The sequence below is a fragment of the Carcharhinus amblyrhynchos genome, chromosome 20 (assembly GCF_965287045.1).
Source record: "Carcharhinus amblyrhynchos chromosome 20, sCarAmb.v2.hapA, whole genome shotgun sequence".
NCBI classification, from domain to species: Eukaryota; Metazoa; Chordata; class Chondrichthyes; order Carcharhiniformes; family Carcharhinidae; genus Carcharhinus; species Carcharhinus amblyrhynchos.
Window position 1 is genome coordinate 21,744,179 of NC_137343.1, and position 23,178 is coordinate 21,767,356.

The window sequence follows — 23,178 nt, forward strand, 5'->3', positions numbered from 1 at the left end:
TAAAAAAGCTCTACTTAAGTGGTATGTCTAAAGCTAAGATTTATATTGACTAGCAACTGAAAAAATGGTTCAGGCGGGAAAGGATTCCAATCCTTTAAGTGAGGGCTTCCCGACCTTTTCCAGTCAGAGAATCTTTTTGACCTTCCCAGAGTTCTGATGGAGCTCATAATAAACACTCTCATGAGGTTAAAGAGTTAAACCACAAAGAATTGATTGTATTTGTGCAATAGGTACAAACATAGAAAAACAAATTGATAAAAGTATTTTCTATTTCTTATATGTACGTATTTGTTGTCATTTAAAAGTTCCCTTATTCAACAAATACCAAAGTCATACCTTCATTTTGTGGTCTTACTTGGAGGATGATGCTGCTTCTTTTGCTCATAATTTTGTTTAACATAAGGGGTGCTTCATTCCACACATGTACACACTATCTCTCTCACCCATACACACTCACTGCTCTTTCTCACCCATACACACTCACCCTTCTCTCTCACCCATACACACTCACCCCTCTCTCTCACCCACACACACTCACCCCTCTCTCTCACCCATATACTCTCACCCCTCTCTCTCACCCATACACACTCACTCCTCTCTCTCACCCATACACACTCACCCCTCTCTCTCACCCATACACACTCACCCTTCTCTCTCACCCATACACACTCACCCCTCTCTCTCACCCACACACACTCACCCCTCTCTCTCACCCATATACACTCACCCCTCTCTCTCACCCATACACACTCACCCCTCTCTCTCACCCATACACACTCACCCCTCTCTCTCACCCATACACACTCACCCTCTTTCTCACCCATACACACTCACTCCTCTCTCTCACCCATACACACTCACTGCTCTTTCTCACCCATACACACTCACCCTCTTTCTCACCCATACACACTCACCCCTCTCTCTCACCCATACACACTCACTGCTCTTTCTCACCCATACACACTCACCGCTCTTTCTCACTCATACACACTCACCCCTCTCTCTCACCCATACACACTCACCCTCTTTCTCACCCATACACACTCACCCCTCTCTCTCACCCATACACACTCACTGCTCTTTCTCACCCATACACACTCACCGCTCTTTCTCACCCATACACACTCACCCCTCTCTCTCACCCATACACACTCACTCCTCTCTCTCACCCATACACACTCACTGCTCTTTCTCACTATACACACTCACTGCTCTTTCTCACCCATACACACTCACCCCTCTCTCTCAGCCATACACACTCACCCCTCTCTCTCACCCATACACACTCACCCCTCTCTCTCACCCATACACACTCACTCCTCTCTCTCACCCATACACACTCACTCCTCTCTCTCACCCATACACACTCACCCCTCTCTCTCACCCATACACACTCACCCCTCTCTCTCACCCATATACACTCACCCCTCTCTCTCACCCATACACACTCACCCCTCTCTCTCACCCATACACACTCACTCCTCTCTCTCACCCATACACACTCACCCCTCTCTCTCAGCCATACACACTCACTGCTCTTTCTCACCCATACACACACACCCCTCTTTCACCCATATACACACGCTCAGACCTCTCTTAGTGTCAGTGGCTCAGTGTCCTACTTTTGAAACATTCCTGTAAAGTGAATAGGGATATTTTGTTTAAAGATCCTATGTAAATATGTTTTTTGTTGTAACCGGCTTGGTGTATTACTTACCCCAAGGTTCTCAAATACGGCCCTGACTATTTACTAGCCATTTGTGCTGTGAAAGGCAGATGAAGGTTCTGCCCTTACAGGAATGACTAGGAAAGTGCAGAGTCAATCATGGCCTAGTCTTTGCTTCCTGCCTCTTTCCAGAACATTCAGCTGGTCTTTAAGGTAATTTAGGCCCATAATATGTCAGAAGGTGCAGTGATTTAAAACTCTTATTTTCTGATTCTTCACACTACTTGATATTTAGGCAGCATGTCATTGGATGAAAGAATGTTCATCTATCATTCCATTAGTAAAACCACAGTACTGTATCAAACAAATATGGCTGACCATGATAGAAATACTCACCTACGCTGATCAGGACAGAGTTCAATCCTATAACAATGTGGCATTAACACTCAAGTCCGACCCATAGCACAGAAATTTGATTTTAAAAGTCTGCCATTCGTAAGAATAATTATGCAAATAGATAAAGACTCAAAATGTCCATCATCATATTACTCCATCCTGAAAAAAGATTTCAAAACTTTCCTTCCTCCTAATATACGTTGGAATTTTATTCTCATAGTATACAAACACAATACGTTCGGTCAGATCATCACCATTTATTCAATTGCCACTTGGACTAATGTTCGTTCAGTGATGTTTATTCAAAATATCCTCTGATTGAAGAGTAAACTGCTGCTTCCTAAGAAAATATAGTAATATATTATTTGTTCAATGTTACATTTTGTTCAAACTGCAAATAAAGAAGATCCTTTTGCTAATTTTAAATTTTATATTGGTCAAAAAACCCATTACTAGATTGGTAATAAAAATAAACAAGTACTCTGCTGAAAACAATATGTAATTATGGGTACATGCCGAAGTGATTTAAATATGAAGGCACATATAGAACTATCCATAAATAATTGTTTCTTATATTGTCTTTTATTACTGTATATCAAACCTCAATCTATCGAACCTCAACATGTAGGTGTGCTCATCTCTTGTTTCTAAAAGCTTGCACTCAATTTTGCTTTATTGTATGAAATGAATGTCTCTATAGCAAAGTAATTTTGTAACAGTATACCAGATCTGGATTCTCAGATATCAGTTGCCAGGCTTATCGTGAACCTCCTCTAGCCATAGTCCAAAGTACATTCTCTGATAAATGTGTCAATATCAATATCTCTTGAATTTATACCATAATTTGAACATTGTACACAGGTCTGCCCTTTACCAGTACCCACCTGCAACCGCTGATCACTGCTACCCATCGGATTGCCCCTATCCCACCAGCCCTCCCAACTATCACTATCCAGTAGTCTCTGCCTGTATCTCCCAAAGCAGCACACAAAATAACATGCATGAGAATAGAAGGCATGCCTATCCAATGTACTCATCTATTTAAGTTCAAGACAGTGAAACATCACAGAATGCATTCCCAATGTTGCTCATTAATTGATAGGTTGTGAAATGGGGCAGCACGGTGGCACAGTGGTTAGCACTGCAGCCTTACAGAGCCAGGGACCCGGGTTCAATTCCGGCCTTGGGTTATTGTCAGTGAAAAGTTTGTACTTTCTCCCTGTGTCTGTGAGGGTTTCCTCTGAGTGCTCCGATTTCCTCCCACAGTCCAAAGATGTGCGGGTTAGGTGGATTGGCCATGCTAAATTGACCTTAGTGCTGGGGGGAATTATCAAAGTAAATGTGTGGGGTTGCATGAATATGGGCCTGGGTGGGATTGTAGTCAGCGTAGACTTGATGGGCTGAATGACCTCCTTCAGTACCGCTGGGGTTCTATGGAACAAACTTTGGGAAAAAAATCCCTGTGTTCTGTCATGTCCAGGGATACAGATACTTTGTCTGTAGTGAATGCAGTCAAGCTAAAAGAATCTAGCAGTGGTACACAATTGCAGAATCTTCTGCACCGAAGTCTAAGGGTAGAATTTCCCACTTTGGAGACTAGGTGAGGTGTAAGCAGAAAACTGAAAACCTTTAGCAGACCAGGGCTCTCAAGATCTAAGATCTCAAGAGGATCTCAAGAGGATGTCTGCCAAGTTCATTTCAGGTCATAGTAGTCAGTAGTCTGCCTTCATCTCTGCTACAGATATTGGGACAGTACCTAGACATGGCAATAAGGTTAAAGAAATTAAGAGGTCTTGAACAGACAATGTGGCACAGGTGTTCATTCATTGTATAACATTTATGCTATTGTAAGCATATTTCATATTTATCCCTCTCCAAGTCTCAGGTATTAGACAGTTAATTGATCTGATGCAAGATCCCATGTCCATTCAAAATAACCACACATCTCCCTCTCCCCAGTTATCTCCCAGCTGGATCCTCAGTTCCAGTAAGTCTCACTCAATCTCATCACAATGGATTGTCTTTATTTCCACATCTGTGATGTGAACACAGGCACTACATATGTGAGCATGATGTGGACAAAGCACATTATGACTAAGTTGTAATGACTTCAACCAGGCCATTGATGTTGGCCTATTGGAGTATGAACTCCCTGATTAAGAAGCCAATTGATGGGCCAATCAGGGAGATTTTGGCTCATATTTAACTGGGAGTGTCAGTTCCTGTGACACCTCTGGAGATAGACTGCTAATGCTCTGTGTAGTGCTGTCAGAGTTTGTAAATAAAGGGATGAAGGGACTTCTGCCTCAACAGACATATTACATAAGTTATGAGAAAAAGTCGTATTCATCATCAAGCGTCATAACCTTTCATGCCACCCTATTTTTTGTCTCTGCATTTGCGCCTGAATTTTAGTCCTTTATTAGTTCCTGCTCTCCCTATGCGTGACACTGAGAGATTGAAAAGGTTCCACTTGGTGACATTTGAAATATTTGCCAGAGCATGTGATGTAAGGAGCTCATCCTACTTACTGTGAGAATGGCACTTTGCTCCTGAATGGGCGCCTAGCAGTGTTTCACTGAGTTCTTCTGTAAAGGCATAGCATACAAATCAATGTAGAATACATGGCATTACTGCGCACTCATTGTCTTGGCATAGATGGAAAGGATTGGCCTTACTCTGCTGGACAGAATTGAAGACCATGATGGTGTGGAAGTGATGCTTCCTGCGCAGCAGCATCTATGAAGGGAAGGAGATATCATGAGCTGCTGTGTCAATATTGACTTGGCCATATACCTCCAAAATACCAAGACAAAGCAGGATGTAAACTTAACAGGCTTTCAACAAATGCAGGGTCATGAATGGGCGTCAAAAACCAAACGAGGGTCCTGCTGAGCCACTCTCTGTGCTGACAATTTGAACATAACTCGCAGCTTTGGGTGCACGCGGTCAAGTAACAAGCCATTGCATCCTGATGTCTGATGGCATCCTGTAGATCAGTCGCAGGATGAGGCTTCTGCATTATTCATGCATGAGAGCTGGTGTTTTGAGACATGTTGCCGTCTGGATGTTGCTCCCTCTTGAGATGGTCAAATGCTAACCATTGATGAATGTTTTTCCTCTTAGCACTGCCTTGCTAAGCTGCCATCCTATTGATAAGAGTGCATCCATGTGTACAATGGTGTTTCAGCCACTTGAAGGCTGCTATGCCCACTGACCTGTTGATGTCATGGTTGAAAGGGCTTTACTATTTGCTTAAGGAGCTGCACTAGTGAAGTGCTTATCACATTCCACAATGGCCAAATGTTCCCTAAGCTACTGTGCCTTCCAAAGCTGACCCCATCCTTAGAGTTGAAGGTGACTTATGCTACCTCAGTGATCACCGTGAGATTGATGACCTTTCCAGGCATGTTGATGCTGACGTTTAAAGTTCTTTGTATCCCTTGCATCGAAGTCTGAAGATAACTCTGATCATGAAAACTTGCCTTCACCTTATTCCTCTTGAAATCCTGTAGCTATGACGTTGTCATGGGCACGTCTGCCACATCATGCCCATGTAATGGCATCCACACATGGCTTGTCTGAATCCCACCCCTCAGTCCTGCCTCATCTTCCCCTGCTTGTGTTCCACACCATGGCTCTCTACCACCAACCCCCACCCCCAACTCCGCCCCCCTGCCCCACCCCTCACAACTCATTCCCACATACCCCCATTTCTGCTGGTCTTGCCTTCTGTGATACAAGCATCAAGTATCCTCAACAACAGTCGTAAAGATAGGGAAAATCAACATCTATTTATTTCAGAGTCATTGATGAAGTGAAGCTCACAGGTCTGTGCCACTTAGAGGCAGTCATAAAACTGAATGTTCTAGTTTCTCACTGTGGAGAACTTTAATTCAGTGCTAGCTCCAACAAGGTCGTCTTTTAATGAGTATATCAATGTCATCAATGCATCAATGTCAAATATATGCAAAAGGTCTTCCTGACATTGTTCATGTGGAAGCTCGACCTGAATTCAGAGTCCCAAGAACAGATAGTTCACACTAACATCCCCCTATCTGCCATGCTTCCCACTGCTGCTGGGACCAAAAGATTCCTCCCAAGGGGTCTGAAGAACACTAACTTTTATCTGTTAAGTACTCCATTTATTAAACACCCAAAATAGGAAATATTTTTAAATCTTCCAATTCTTCAAGTCTTAGAGAATCAAGTTGAATATTGAATATGCAGAGAGGAAATGAAAAGGAAAGAGACTAGGAAAGGCAAAGAGGGATTGTGAAAAGAGGAATTAACATCTTACAAGAAAAGAAAACAAATACTATTTTATTAATATGTGTAGGGTGAACGGGCCGAAGGCCGATGATATGGCTGAGATACTCACTTGGGAAGAGGACAGTGCTAATGTAGCATTAAAGGAGGAGGCAGTAGTGATATTGGACTAGATTAAGTACATTAAAATGAGAAGCTTAAGAGTTTTGCAATTCTCAAAGTAGAAAAGTCACCTGGTTACTAAGGGTCACTGAGGAAAATAAACTGAAAAGTGCAGAAGCTTTGATCAATCCTCTTCGAATATGGGACTGTGTTCATGGATTTCATTGCAAATGTTGCACCCCTGCTTACAAAGGAGAGAAGGATTAATCCAGGAACTACAGACCAGTCAGCCAAACCTTTGTAGTGGAAGCACCACGAGAAAATTAATTGGCATTTGTGATAGTCTGGACTAACAAATAAAAGTCAGCTAGGATTTGATGAAGGCAAGTCCTTTCTGACTAATTGGATCAGGTTCGTTGATAAAGTAGTGGCAATGATCGAATAGGGTTGTATGGTTGATGCTATGTTTATGAACTTTCGAAAGATGGTTCGCAAAAGTACCAGGTAATAGATTTGCTAGCTAAATTAAAGTACACAGGATTAGATGGACAGTAAAAAAAATTGTTAAGGAACAGAAAGCAGAAATTTGTGGTGAACAGTTGCTTCTCAGACCAGAGGGAGGTACACACTGATTGGTTGGTATTAGAACCCACTGCAGTTAGCATAAGAACCACTAGTCATTTGGTGTAGATTTATGATTGAGACAAGGCATATGTAGCAGCAGATGATACTCATCTTGGAAGCATAGTTAACAATAAGGGGAAGGCTCTTGACTTCAGGAGAATATTGACGGACTTGTCAAATGGGCAGATGCATAGCCAATGAAATTGAATGTACCAAACTGTGAAATGATACATGTTGGTACATAAGTTAATATGAAGCATGGCAATTTAAATGCTATTTAACAGAGGGGAAGAACAATGAAAGTTGGGGATGTGCACACAAACATCTTTGAAGGTAGGAATTCAAGCTGAAGAGGTTGTTAATAAAGCATATGGGATCTACTAATAGAAGAAACAAGTACAAAAGCTAGGGCTTTGGGAGAGATGAGAGATGCATGAAAGAGGTCTATTATTCTCCCCCTCCCCATAGTATTTTGTGGATTATATCAGGGGACAAATTTGTCAATTAATATTATTTCTTATAGATGAAATGGGGGTTAGAGGGCGGAGCCTGAGTTTGGGGAAATGTTTATAAAAGACAGATTAGGCTTCAGTTAAAATATTGTATTTGAGTCTGACCACCACAATTCAGGAAGGACATTAAGGCCTTGGATAAAGTGCAAAAGAATCTTACATTTGCTGAATGACACCAAGATGAAGTTAGGTGGAAGAGAGTAAAAATGCAGACTGTTCTCCTTACAGCAGAGAGGCTAAAGAGGAGATTGGAGAAAGGGGTTCAAAATCATGACTGGTTTTATGTAGGAAGTAAGGAGAAACTTGATTCCAGTGGCAGAAGGGTCAGTATACCAGAGGACACATTTTAAGATGATTGGCAAAAGATTCAGAAGCAATAAGAGGCTCAATAATTATTCCTATCCACAATGGTGGGGCAGTCAAGCTTTTAAGTGCAAAAGACAAGGTTGAAACATTTGCAACCATTTTCAGCCCCAATGCAGTGGATGATCCACTTCTGCCTCCTCCAGATGGCAGTCTTCAGCCAATTCGATTCATACCACATGATATCAAGAAATGGCTGAAGTCATTGGATACCACAAAGAGTCTTGTCCCTGACAACATTCCGGCAATAGTACTGAGGACTTGTGTTCCAGAACTAGCCACACCCCTAGGCAAACTGTTCCAATGCAGCTACAACACTGGCACCTGGTGGCACAGTGCTGTCTTGCAGCTCCAGGGACCCAAGTTCAATTCCAGCCTTGGATGACTTTACAAACTCCACATAACCATTCTCCTTGTGTCGGCATGGATTTCCTGTAAGTGCTCTGGTTTCTTTCCACAGTCTAAAGATGTGCAGGTTACGCAGATTGGCCATACTAAATTGCCCCTTAGTGTCCCAAGATGTGTAGTGTTAGGGGGATTAGCTATGGGAAATGTGTGGGGTTACAGGAACACAGTGGGGTCTTGGGCCTTAGTAAGAGAGTTGGTGCAGGCTTGATGGGCCAACTGTCCTCTTCAGGAATGTAGGGATTCTATGATTCTATGAAAAAATGAAAAATTGCCTAGATATGCCTCGTACACAGAAAGCAGGATATATCCAATCCAGCCAATTGCTGTCCCATCATTCTACTCTCGATCATCAGCTAAACAATGGAAGGTATCATTGACCATGCTGCAGAGCAGTACTTGCTCAGAAGTAACCTGCTCACTGAGGCTCAGTTTGGGTTCCACCAAGGCCACTCAACCCCTGACCTTATTACAGCCTTGCTCCAAAAATAGACAAAAGAGTTGAACACAGTAAGAAGTCTCACAACACCAGGTTGAAAACCAACAGGTTTATTTGTAGTAAACTCCACTAGCTTTTGGAACTGGCTGTTCCTTTGCCAGGTGGGTGGGAGTTCTGATCACAAACAGGGCATATAAAGACACAAACTCTTTCTTATGAGTTTGTGTCTTTATATGTCTTGTTTGTGATCAGAACTTGATTCCAGTGGCAGAAGGATCAGTATACCAGAGGACACATTTTAAGGTGATAGGCAAAAGATTCAGAAGCAATAAGAGGCTCAATAATTATTCCTATCCACAATGGTGTGAGACTTCTTCCTGTGTTTAGCCCAGTCCAATGCCGGTATCTCCACATCAAAAGGGTTGAATGCAGGAAGTGGAGTGAAACTGTTTGCCCTTGACCTCAAGATAGCATTAAACTGTGTTTGGCATCAAGGAGCCCGAGCAAAACAGGAGTCAGTGGGAATCGGGGGAAAATTACCACCTATTGGAGTCATATCTAACACAAAGGAAGATGGTCATGGCTATTTGAGGTCAATCATCTCAATCCCAGGACATTATTGCAGGAATTCCTTGGAGTAGCGCCCAAGGTCCAACTATATTCAGCTGCTTCATTATTAATCTTCCCTCTATCATAAGATCAGAAGTGATGATTCTACAATATTCAATTTTAATTCTAAATTCACAACTCCTCAGACACTAAAGCAGTCTGTGTCACTATTCAGCAACACCTGGCCAAAATTCAGGTTTGCGATGATAAGTTGCAAGTAATATTTGCACCACACAAGTGCCAGGCAATGACCATCTCCAACAGCCTGGGAGCTAGGATTGATCAGAAACTGAACTGGACTAGCCATATAAATACCATGGCTGATAAAGAAGGTCAGAGGCTGGGAATTCTACAAAACTCACATTCTGACTCACCAGTGCCAATATCTACAAGGGTCAAGTCAAGAGTGTGATGAAATACTGTCCACTTGTCTGGATGAATGCAGCTCCAACAATGCTCAAGAAACTTGACACTATCCAGGAAAAAGCAGCCCGTTTGATTGGAACCCTATCCATCATCTTCAACATTCACTTCCCCCACCACCAACACGCAGTTACAAGTTGCACGGCAGCACCTCACCAAAGCTTCTTTGACAGCCAAACCCATAATCTCTGCTGGCAAGAAGGGCAGCAGATAGGTAGAAATACCACTACCTACAAGTTCTCCTCCAAACCACACACCATTCTGGCATGGAACAATATCACTGTTCTTTACTGTCACTTGAATTTATTTCCCAACAGCACTGTGGGTTTATTTACATTACATTAGCTGCAACTTACCACTGCCTTCTCAAGAGCAATAACTGCTGGTTTAGCCAGTGATACTCACATCCTGTGGAAAAAAACTTTTACACAGTGATGTTATTGTGATTGGGAGGCATTGTGGTGCAATGGTCACCATTCTACCTCTGGGTCAGAAACTCTGGGTTCAAGTTTCACTGTAGGACTTGATCATAACATGGCCAAACAGGTTGAATATTAGTCTGTGAACCCTTCAAATACAGCAAGTGGTAAGAGCGGGAGTGTTTGCTGGTCAGCCATTCTGCAGAGGACAATGACAAGCCACTGCAGCGCATTGCCAAGCATAATCATTTGCCAATCAAATGGACGTCTCTGGTCCCCAACACACTCTGTGATACTGTGATCTGCAATGCAGTGCCTGAAAGGGTTGTGCAAGCTGATTGAGCAGTAACATTAAATGAAGTATTGGATATATACTTGAAGAAAAAACACTTACAAAGCTATGTGCTAAGAGCAGAAGAGTTGGATAAATTGGATGCTGTAATATAAGTGTTGAAGATGTTAATGTGTGGGGCTGGAGAAACAGCATTGCCCACATAATGATGAAATGGGCACACAACCAAGAGTCCAGAAGGAGAAAGCTCATGGCTTAGACTGATTAACACTTATACTCTTGTATAGCTGTGTATGGTTATGTTAAACCATTAAACCAGTTATTGCTCAGACATACCTATGCCAGTGTAATCAACATACAACAGATAGCAAAGAGCCAACACAGGCTTGATGAGCAGAATGGCCTTCTTCTGTGGGTACTAGAATTCTAGTTTACTATTTGTGGGAACTTCCTGAATACAAATTGGCTGCCATGCCAGCCTTCGATGCAACAATTAATACAATTGAAAGCAATTCATTGTGAGATGCTGTGCTGAAAGAGATCTGGTACGGATGAAATCTTATTTTTCCAATATGTCAATATTAAACTGCAGTGACATATGCACTGAAAAGAAATTACGTTGAACACCCCAGAGTCATTGTTCTGCTGGAAAATTAGCAGAATCGCTGCTTTCAATCCCCAAGAACCCCCCAAAAAATTACAGAATCCTACATAATAAAATTAGAATCTGGCTCAGTCACCAGAAGCCAATGGCCCTTACAGTAAATAGGAGGAATTATGCTCATTAGACGTCAGTAAAAATCTTGATTCATATAATGTAAATGGAATTTAATTTACACAGTCCAGATTAATTATATGATCCGCCTATACTTAACCAATATAGCACTGGAATGAACAATGATTTAACCGCATTTATAAAAAGTAATATTCTGATTTAAAGATGTCAGGAAACTATAGTATGATGGCAAATATTCAAATAAAACTAAATGAAGACAAAGTTTAATGTCAAACAAAGAAACAAAAAATAATTTCCCTTCAATTCCTGTATTTTCATATCCACTCTCTGCCCATCACATTCCTCCCCTCTCTTAATTTGAGAGGCACCTTTCTCGAATGTAAATCATTTATTTCATCAACATGCAACTTAAATTCACATCAAATTCCATTTACATTATATATGAATCAAGGTTTTTACTGTTGTCCTGTGGTCATCATTCCTCCTGTTTAAAATGAGTTCCTTTGGCTTCTAATGCTTGAGCAAAAGTCTGCTTTTATCATGTAGGATTCTGAAAATATTCAAAGAGCATGTGCTGTGCCACCGAGCAGACTGAAAAAGAAATCTCCAAGTCAATCCTTTCCTTCAAAAATCAGCATGAAGATCCCAATGTTTTGGGGGAAGGAAAAAGAGGAGTTGAATGCAACTGAACAGTTGATGAAACCATGGCTGCGATTCTCCCAAAATTGCTGAATTGGTGGGAGAACTGTTCTAAATCCCAACTGTTTTGTCAGTGCAGCTTCTCACCTGAATCTCCTCACTCTGTGCAGGTAAGAGTCAGCATACCAATAACAAACTTGGCTATGGACAGCCGAGTTATTTATGAAGGATTGAAGATTCAGAATACAACATGAAGCTAGGTCAGAAAAGGGCAAGCGAAGAGACGAGAGAAACACATGGAGGAGGCACAGTGGTTAGCACTGCTGCCACACAGCGAGAGATCAAGGTGTAATTCTGGCCTCGGGTCACTGTTCATGTGGAGTTTGGGAGTTTGCACGATCTCCCTGTGGCTGTGTGCGCTTCCTCTGGGTGTCCCAGTTTCCTCCCACACTCTAAGGAAGTGCAGGTTAGGTGGATTGCTAAATTGACATTTAGTGTCAAGGGAATTAGCAGAATCAATATGTGGGATTACAGAGATAGCACCTGGGAAGAACTGTTATTGGTACAGACTTGATGGGCCAAATGACCTCCTTCTGCATTGTAGGGATGCTATGAAAGCACTTTACTTTTATTGTTACTTTTTATTTCTTCTCTAGCTTTGAGTACTTGCACTAAAGAACTCTTATTACTTGTTGAAATGTAATAAAATACAATTCCCTTTGATTGTACTTTAAGATTAGTCTTTGCAAAATGGCAGATTAATATTGTTTGCTAGCCTATAATTTTAGATATAATTAGGGAAAAGAATATGTTGAAACAAAACAGTTTTCTTTATGGTTAAAAATGTTGTTATCTTCAAGGTCCATAGGGTGAGTCAACAACTGCAGGAACAGAAAATAAATTGCAGTAAGACTTAAGGAAAACAAGGGAGGCCAAAGTCTTTGTCCAGGCAGTCTCTATGATTGAATGAATTTTGTAGCAGTCCCAAATTTTAAGTGATAACCTCAGAGATTTGAGCTTCTCTCAATGTAATGGATCCAAAGGTGGCATCAAGGAGGATCAACAAGCATATGTAAGTATTCAGTATGGAGACTGGACCATGTCTTCTCACCAAAGGAGTTGATTTCATAAACTGCTGTTTAAGTACTGTCATATATTAATTTTTGCTAATGTTAAGTAAAAGCATAACTGCAACCAATGCGGCATTGAATAATTGAGTGGAGAGTCCCAGTAGACTAATTGTGGGAGCACAATTTAAATTTCTTAATGGCATGCACAGAAGGTCTTGTGGCACAATGGGAAGAATCCCTATCATTAAAAAATGACTTTAAAGGTGAGATTGGAAGAATGAAAGAGGGTGAGATTTTCTAAGATGAAAAAAAGTGTCAGAACAGTAAGGGAAGACACTGAGATGGGACTTTGCGATGACAGCTACTGCAACAGGATCATGGTGGAAAGTGGAAACAGCTCAAGTATTTTCTCTAAGAGTCAGCATGCCAATAACGACCTTGGCTGTGGAGAGCTGAGTCGTTTATGAGGGAATGAAGATTCAGAATACAACATGAAGCTAGGTCAGAAAAGGGCAAGTGAAGAGATGAGAAAAACATGAAGAAAGTTAAAAGGTTAACTTAGTTGAGGGAAGGGTCGGAACGTGGTTTTTGTCCCTTTGCATCTTCGGATGCACAGGCCATTCAGACTGAGGGACAAATATCTACAATCTATATCGCAATGGCGCTGAAAATCCACTGGGGCATATTGAATAATATGGGGGCTGGATGGCTCTAGTAATTATTTCTGGAGTTTTGGTATCCAGCAATAGGTGCTGAGGACATTGTTCTCCAAATGGTAAATCTTAGCAATGTTCTGAGAATAGTTATACTTGTTGTCAATTATGAAGCTTCTGAAAATATTATGTAATCCTTAGCCTGAATATTTATTGTTATCCATCAGACTCAATGTATACTTTAACCAAGTACTTACACAGAGTGACACTGGTGCAACCAGAGTGTAATTATATGCAGTTTGCTGAACGCTTCAATTCAATTGACACGCAGACGAGTCTGGAAGCTCAGTGAGCTCAGGTTTCTGCAGCCAGATTAGGGGAATGCTGCAGAGGGGTTCAACATATTATCAGAAAGATCTTAAAGCCAGAAATGTTAACTCTATGGGTACTTTTGACTATTTGTTCTGAATTATGTTTTCTATTATGTGTGTGTGCGCGTTACATTGGAGTCCTGATGCAGGATTTTCTGCGGGGATTTTCCTGATTTTATGCTGGAATGTTAGTAGAAAACCTGGAGAAATGATACAAATTGCTGATTTCAGCTTATTTTCTGCTGAGGCTATGCCAGGAGATTAGCGAACCTCTCTGGAAATATAACCCCTTTATTTTTAGTAGAATATCCTCAAGTTACTGACAAAACAAAATGACAGTGAAGAGGACATTGAAAATATTCTGAGCAATGTCATTGATCCCCTTCCTTCTTGCTGGTTATTGTGCTGTTAGCTGTTTCCATGTTTGCTATTTGTTTACTTGCACTTTTGTTTTTTTCTGTGTTAGGAATATGACATTTGAGCCAATCTGGTGCAAATGTGACACAAACATTCCACATGGAAGAGACACAAAACCTGACAAACATGCAGCTGAGGCAAGGTTTAATCTTAAGGCTCATTTTTGTTGAATCATGTTCTTCTATTTGTTTGTTCTCTATGAACTAATTCCCGACCATTTTTCCACATGAGCTGTATATCGTTACCATCTCATGCTGCTATGGCACAATCATTGGTTGAAATGATCCCACTTTCATTTCAGCAGTTCTGGCTCTTTACAGCGACGTGACTGGCTGAAAAGTCTGTTTTCTTTTCCCTGTTTGTACCCTTAGATCTTTTCCCTCCCAGGATCTGTGGGTCGCTTTATCTTTGGGATGGAACAGTTGATAGATTTTTGTCCTTGAGTTGTGAGCTACTCTCTATTGATGTCTGTCTCAAATAGCGCGTGTTGGTTTACATTAGAGTTTGCATCTGCCCTGCTGGTCTGGATCTTTTGCAGGCTGACATTCGGAGTCTCTCACAGATCTCACTTAGAGGCCTTATTCTTGGCCACAGGCATTTTCTCCTGTCTGGCTTTTGGCCGAGGGTGTTTCTGATGAGAAACTGGTGAAGAAAGAGAGTTTCTAATTCCCAACACGGGCCATGGTTTAAAATAGCAAGCTTCATTCCTCCAATTTGAACACCACAAACCTCACAATCATCTTTATTAGAAAAACAATTTATAATGATCTTTATACTGAAAATAATGCTGGCTGATACAGTTACCCATGTTGTGGACTGAGAAGAATCTGAATGCAATAAGGAAAGTAGGTCATAAGCCAGAGATTAAGAGTTCTGAAGGGGATAGGCAGCTTGAAGTAGGCAAAGTAGGTTCTATTCTGCAAATACATTGGTGGAGGTAGGTGGCTTGAGGGTTGCAGGTTCCCTGGAAAGGGTAGTTGGTCTGAAGGAGTTTGATATCCTGGAGAGGTGAGGGTAGCAATCTGGAAGCATGGATGTCCTGAAACTAGTAGGATCAACTTGGAGTAGGATTTTGATATGGACCGTTTAAATGTGTTTTTTGACTTGTTTTCCAGTTTCAGTTTATCCTCTTTCAGGCTGAGCACATGAACCTGTTGGCAAGTGATACACTCCATTAAGCCCCGTTTACTGCAAATCACTTGTAATGCTCTATGGGGGCAATCCTTTGAGAGCAAGGAATCACTCTACACTTTAGGTCCCAGTAGCCAAAGACAAACATGATTATTATTAATTTGCAAGTAAACCACTGAGTTATTTTTATTTATTTATTCATGGGTTGTGCATGTCACTGGCAAAGTTAGCATTTATTATCCATTCCTAATTGCCCTTGAGGAGGTGATATTGAGCCACCTTCTTGAACTGCTGCAGTCTATGTGGCGAAGAGATTCCTCTGATGCTGTTAGGTAGGGAGTACCAGGATTTTGAATCAATGCTGATGATGTGTGACTTGGAGGTGGTATTGGTGCTTACTGTCCTTGTGGATGGCAGAGGTTTTGGATTTGGGAGAAATTATGGAATGAGCCATATAGTCATAGAGGTTTACAGCATGGAAATAGACCCTTCAGCCCAACTTGCCCATGCTGCCCAATTTTTTAACTGTTAACCTGGTCTCAATTCCCCCATTTGGCCCATATCCCTCTATATCAATGTTTCATATGCAACTGTCTAAATACTTTTTAAAAGACACAATTATACCCGCCTCTATTACTACCTCTGGCAACTCATTCCAGATACTCACAACCCTCTTGTGTGAAAACATTGCCCCTCTGGACCCTTTTGTATCTTTCACTTTAAACCTATGCACTCTAGTTTTAGACTCCCCTGCTGTTGGGAAAAGGTGTTGACTATCTACCTTATTTATGCCCCTCATTATTTTATGGACCCCCATAAGATCACCCCTAAGCCTTCTATACTCCAGGGAAAAAAGTTCTAGTTTATCCAGCCTCCCCTTATAATTCAAACCAACAAGTCCTGGTAGCATCCTAGTAAATCATTTCTGCACTCTTTCTAGTTTAATAATATGTTTTCTATAATAGGGTGACAAGGTCTGTACACAGTATTCCAAGTGTGGCTTACCAATGTTTTGTACAACTTCAACATCAAGTCCCAATTCTTGTATTCAATGTTCTGACAGGTGAAACCAAGTATGCTGAATTCTTTTTTCACCACCTTGCCCAACTGTGATTCCACTTTCAAGAAGCTATGAACCTGTACCCCGAGATTTCTTTGTTCCATAACTTTACCCAATGCCCTACTATTAACTGAGTAAGTCCTGCCTTGGTTCAATCTACCAAAATGCATCACCTCGCATTTATCTAAATTAAACTCCATCTGCCATTCGTCAGCCCAGGATCAAGATCGTGCTGCAATCCTAGATAATCTTCTTCACTGTCCACTATGCCACTGACCTTGATGTCATCTGCAAATTTACTAACCATGCCTCCGAAATTCCCATCCAAATCATTAATATAAATGACAAATAATAGTGGACTCAGCACTGATCCCTGAGGCAGACTGCTGGTCACAGGCCTCCAGTTTGAAAAACAACCCTCTACAACTACCCTCCGGCTTCTGTCATCAAGCCAATTTGGTATTCAATTGTCTACCCTGGATCCCCTGGGATTTAACCTTATGCGACAACCTACCATGCGGTACCTTGTCAAAGGCCTTGCTAAAGTCCATGTAGACAATATCAACTACACAACTCTCATCTACCTTCTTGCCTATTCCTTCAAACATTCAATCAAATTTGTGAGACATGATCTTCCACTCACAAAGCCATGCTGACTGTCCTTAATCAATATTTGCCTCCCTAAATGCTTGTAGATCCTGTCTCTCAGAATACCTTGTAATAACTTATCCACTACAAACTTTAGGCTTACTGGCCTGTAATTCCCAGGCTTTTCCCTGCAGCCCTTCTTAAACAGAGGTACAACATTTGTCACCCTCCAATCTTTAGGAACTTCACCTGTGGTTGTTGATGATTCAAATATCTTGCGTAGGGGACCTCTAATTTCCTCCCTAGCCTCCCACAACGTCCTGGGATACACTTCATCAGGTCTTGGGGACTTACCTACCCTGATGTGCTTTAAGACTTCCAGCACATCCTTCTCTGTAATATGTACACTCTTCAAGATATCACTATTTATTTCCCCAAGTTCCCTAAAAGCCATGCCTTTATCAACTGTAAATACTGATGAGAAATATTCATTTAGGAACTCACTCATCTTTATAAATAGGCACATAGTTGACCTTTTTGATCCTTAAGAGACCCTACACTCTCCCCAATTACTCTTTTGCCCTCTATCTATTTGTAGAAACTCTTTGGATTCTCCTTTGCGTTATCTGCCAAAGCAATCTTGTGTCCCTTTTTGCCCTCCTGATTTCTCTCTTAACTCTACTCCAACACCCTCTATACTCTTTAAGGGATCCACTTAATCCCAGTTGCCTATGCAAGTCATATGCTTTCTTTTTTTAACAAGGACTTTAATATTTTGGATCATCCAGGGTTCCCTACTTCTTGCTTTTCACTCTAACAGAAAAGCCTTTTGAAAGCCTCCCACTTACCAGACATCACTTTGTCTGCCAACAGGCTCCCTCAATGAACTTTTGAAAGTTCCTGTCTGACATCATCAAAGTTGGCCTTGCCCCAATTTAGAATTTTAATTTTTGGACCAGATCTATCATTCTCCATGGCTATCTTTAAACTAACGGAATTATGGTCACTGGTACCAAAGTGAACCCTCAGGTCACCTGTTGGCACATCCACATCATGACTTCCTTATTTCCCGAGGGGGGGTGGTGGTGGTCGTGTGTGTGGGGTGGTGGTGGTGGTGGTGGTGGTGGGGGCTGGTTGGTGGTGGTGGGGGGGGATCAAGTTTTGCCGCCACTCTAGTTGGGTCATTGACATACCGAATGAAAAGTTCCTCCTGAATACATTCAACAAATTTCTCTCCATTCAAGCCCCTAATGCAGTGGCTGTCCCAGTCAATTTTGGAAATGTTAAAGTTCACTACTAATACCATCCTATTTTTCTTGGAATTATCTGCAATCTCCTTACATATATGCTTCTCAATTTCCTGCTGACTATTTGGGAGCCTATAGTACAATCCTATCGAAGTGATTTCCCCAGTTCTTATTTCTCAATTCTACCCATACAGACTCAATGGCGAATTCTCTGAAATATCCCTTCTCTCATCACTACCGTGATGATCTGCATAATCAAAAATGCAACTCCCCCTCCTCCCTTACCTCCTGTTCTATCTTTCCTATGGCATCTGTACCCTGGAACATTGAGTTGCCAATCCTGTCCTTTCCTTAGCCATGTTTCAATAATAGCTATAATATCCCAGTCCTATGTGCCCATCCATGCCGTGAGTTCATCTGCCTTGCCTGCCAGGCCACTTGCATTGAAATAAATGCAGTTTAATCTAGACTTCCCTTACTCTCTGCCCTGTTCTTGCTTGACCTGTCTAGTACTAGGATTACTGACACCAACTTTACTATTTAAAGTGCTCTCTTTAATTTCCATGCTGTCCTCAGCCTTCTCTTCTTGGCAAGCTGTTACTCTGCATTTTGGAGATGGTGCACACTGCAACCATAGTACACTGGTGTTGAAGGGAATTAGTGTTTAAGGTGATGGATGGTGTTCCAATCAATTGAATCCTTTGTACCGAATGATGCTGAGCTTCTTAAAGTCTTGTTGGTCTACACTCGTCTAGCAGGCAGAGAGTATCCCAACACTCTTCTGACTTGTAAGTGGTGAAAAGCTTTGAAAAGTCAAGAAAGTCCCGTAGCCTCTGATCTGCTTTTCTAGCCACAGTATTTATTAAGCTCATTCATTTAAGTTGCTGGTCAATTGTGAGCATGCCAGATTGTTACTGGTGGTGGATTTGATTATAATAATCCATTGAATGTTTAGGGGACATTCTCGCTTGTGGGTGACGTTATTTCCTGGCACTTATGTGCCATGAATATCACTTGCCATTTATAATCCCAAGCCTGAATGTTATCCAGATGATGATACATATGCACATGGACTGCTGAAAAATTATCTGAAAAATTGCGAATGGAACTGAGCCCTGTGTAATCATCAGCAACCTATTTGACCTTATGATGGAGTAAATGTCATTCGTAAAGCAACTGAAGATGTTTGGGCCTAGCACATTACCCTCAGGAATACTTGTGATTTCGTGGGGCTGTGATGATTGGCCTTCAATAACCACAACCAAATTCCTTTGTTTTACATATGATTCTAAGAGTTTCCTTGGATTCCCAATGACTTCATTATTCTAGGGTTTGTTGCTGCCTTGATGTCAAGGACAATTTACATCAATCTACCTCACCTCTGGAGCTCAGCTTTTTTGTTCATGATTGGATCAAGTCTGTAACAAGGTCTGGAGGCTTAATGGATACTTGTTAGATATTCACAGGTGGGTTTGTCTTGCTCACCAACCTACAATGTTTATCACCTCTGCCCAAAGACAATTTCCACGTCCTAGTGAGAATGGCATCTTGTAATAGTCCCATTTTGTCAGCTCATTCCTTTACGACTTAATCAGTTTAATCAATAGGGGTGACTTCTGGATGTTCATTAATGGAGTCTATTCTGCACCCTTGCTACTCACAGTGCTCCTTCTAAATGTTCTTCAACATTGAGGAGCATTGATTGATCAGCTGAAGTCGGGTCAACAATGGTAGTGAGGGGATTCATGCTCATATTCCATCTGATGCCATTAGACTTCATGGAGTCCAAAGTCAATGTTGATGACTCCTAAGGCCACTCCCTCTTGGCTCTTTTTTTAATTCATTCATAGGGCATCAGCATTGCTGGCTGGCCAGCTGTTACTGCCCAAATCTAATTGCCCTTGTTCAGAGGGCAGTTGAGAGTCAACCACATTGCTGCAGGTCTGGAATCACTTGTAGGCCAGACCAGGTAAGGATGGCAGATTTCCTTCCCTAAAGGACATTACCTCATTGTGTTACCACTTCTACTGGTGTCAGTGGAACAGGGCATATCCAGGAATGTTTAGGTGGAAGACTGGGGCTTTAGTTGGCAGTATTACCTGGGTGGCATAGTGGCAAGTGGTCAGCACTGCTGCCTCACAGTGCCAGGAATCCAGCTTCAATTCCAGTCTTGGGTGACTGTGTGGAGTTTGTTTGTTCTCCCTGGGTTTCTTCCGGGTGCTCTGGTTTCCTCCCACAATCCAAAGATGTGTGGGTTAGGTTGATTGGTCATGTTCAATTTCCCCCTAATGTCAAGAAGGTTGACAGGGTAAATGAGTAGGGTTGTGGGCTTAGGTGGGATAGTTGTTGTTGCAGGATTGATGGGCTGAATGGCCTCTCTCTGAGCTGTAGGGATTCTATGATTCTATATTATTTGCTGAGTATGATACTGTCAGTGGGACATTTCTGATACAAGTCCCCAGATGTTAATGAGCAGGTTATCTGCAGGGTCAGTTGGCCTGCATATGCCTTTGTCAGGTCTGAACCCTATGCTTAGATCCATGTCAGATGTTCTGGTTTTATTCTTCTTAGAGATTTTATGTCACAGTTTTGAAACCACTGAGCTACTTACTGAGCCTCTTCAGATGGCAATTAAGAATCAGTAACATTGCTCTGGGATTGGAGGTACATATAGGTCAGGCCCGGCAGGGATGGGAGATTTCCTTCCCCAAAGGGCATTAGTGAACAAACCAGGGATCTCAGTAAAAGTAACTAGGAGTCCGAAAATGTGCAGATTAGGTTGATTGGCCATTTAGTATCAGGGAGATTAGCAGGGTAAATATGTGGGGTTATGGGGATAGTGCCTGGGTGGGGTCATTGTCGGTCAGGCTCGATGGACCAAAAGGCCTCCTGCAATGTTGGGATTCTATGAAGGTGGATCCGGTCACTGTTAAAAAATATTTAATTAATGAATTGAATTTATATTCCTGGCTGCTGTAATGAGATTAGCACTCATCTCTATATAATGCATCATTAGTCAGTGCCTAGTCCGGTAACATAACCACTCTGCTCCCGTGTCCCTATATTTAATACACCACTCTCTCTCCTAACAGTTTCCGTAAGGAGGGCTCCATTCGGGAAGGGTTGGAGATGTGAAAGCATTTGTCCCGTTTCCCGTTCTGTCCCGAGTCCATCCGGAGGTTCACCGTGAACAGGAATCCCAGCGCTTACCGCCAATGCCCAGGGGGAGGGAGAGAGAGATGGAAACACAGAAACATTACAGATCCCGAGTGAGTGAGTGAGGCTCCTCTCAACACTGCCTGGGGGTGCGGTTCATCCTCACCTCAACCCAAACTGCAGCAAATTCACACCCTGCAGACTGAACTCAGTGCTCTGTTTTCGAAATTGCTGCTCTCTTCGCACTGGGCAGCTTTCTGTCTGCAAATAATGTGTGTGCGTGTGTATGAGAGAGAGAGAAGACCCTGGGATAACTGACACTGGGAACTCTAAACTCCAATCATTGATTACAATTACACACAGATTGTCTTTTATAAAGTCCCTGTGCACTGTAGTCTCCTTCAACTCGTCTTTGCAATCATTGAGCAACCCCTCCCTCCCTGTGTCTAAAACCTTCATCGTTCCAGGCAGGATCTTTGCCCAATGCCCCTGTGCGCCCAAATCTTTCTCACAGAGTGGCGCATCCTCCTGTCCCCTCCTCTCTCACTCTCACACACACTCACACACACACACAAGATGCTGATGACAGATTCTCAGCACGTCAGACCACGTGAACGCGCCCCACAAGCTCGATAAAACATTCATTCTGTTTCTGCATCGTGAGCTTGCAAATCGTCGGCGCCCGGACCTGACTGCGGCTCAGTGCCTCCTCTCTCTCTCTCTCTCCCAAATCCACCCAAAACCCCCGCTGTACAGAAAAAGGGAGAGAAGAGAGAAACACACTTGCGGGCTTGCTCGCCTCTCCCAGCCCAGCCACCGCTCCAAACTCCTCATGGATCGGACTTTGCTGACTTCTGTGCCTGTGTGATGCCTCGCATCATGGGACGCTGATGTGTGGGATCTCGCCCTCGCCTCGGGAGTAATGCTGACCGCAGGGGGAGAGCCCCCTCTCCACGCTGCCGGCACACTGTGGTGGTATCAGCTTTAACTTTCCCCCCCTTGCATCAGCACCACCTCCCCACCCCGGCTCTTGCTGGCTCCGAGGGCTGTGGAAGGTCCAGCCCAGCTGTACAACACCCCTTTCCCTGCCTCTTGTCTTTTTTAAAAAAAAAATTGGGAAAGCAACAACAGCCCTGCAAAGGCAACCACCAAGAAGACGATGGCTGAAGGTAGGAGAGATTCGCACTGACCAAACTAACTTTATTTTCGCACTGCAAAGGGATACAACACCCGCTAACTTTACGCTGGGGGTTAAAACGAATGGTGTTAAATAAATCGGTGAGGGGTGGGGGGGGTGTTTAATTCCTGTCGAGAAATCCGGCTGAATTATTTATTCAAAGGAGAAAGTCTTGCCGATTGAAAGAGGGGCGGAGATGCAGCGATAAATTGCTTGGCACTTTTGTGGAAGTGTCGGTAAGGAGGGCGCCCGCCGGAGCTTGTAACCGCTTCAGTGCCAGAAGTGGTCTTCCAGACCGGTTAGCGGCGGGTCTGGATAACGTCCCTCTCCAGAAAGATGAAATACCCCTTTCCCCTCGCACTCCCTCCCTCACCCCGGGCTGGAATAATCCCCAGGGCAAAGTTGGAAGTGACA

The 23,178-nt window shown here is 42.5% G+C and overlaps 1 protein-coding gene across 2 annotated transcripts in view; it reads left to right on the forward strand.

Moving 5' to 3' along the window:
- rtn4r (reticulon 4 receptor) overlaps positions 1-23,178 on the forward strand; it is a 57,338-nt gene that overhangs the window by 25,878 nt on the left and 8,282 nt on the right. Inside the window, exon 1 of one of the 2 annotated variants that reach the window (XM_080208209.1) lies at positions 22,193-22,756. The exons of the other annotated variant lie outside the window; for it this stretch is intronic. Within the exon in view, the coding sequence (XP_080064335.1) occupies positions 22,747-22,756 (10 nt within the window). The 5' untranslated portion in view covers positions 22,193-22,746. Of the gene's footprint in view, positions 1-22,192; positions 22,757-23,178 lie in introns of those variants that run through there. 2 annotated transcript variants of the gene reach the window in all.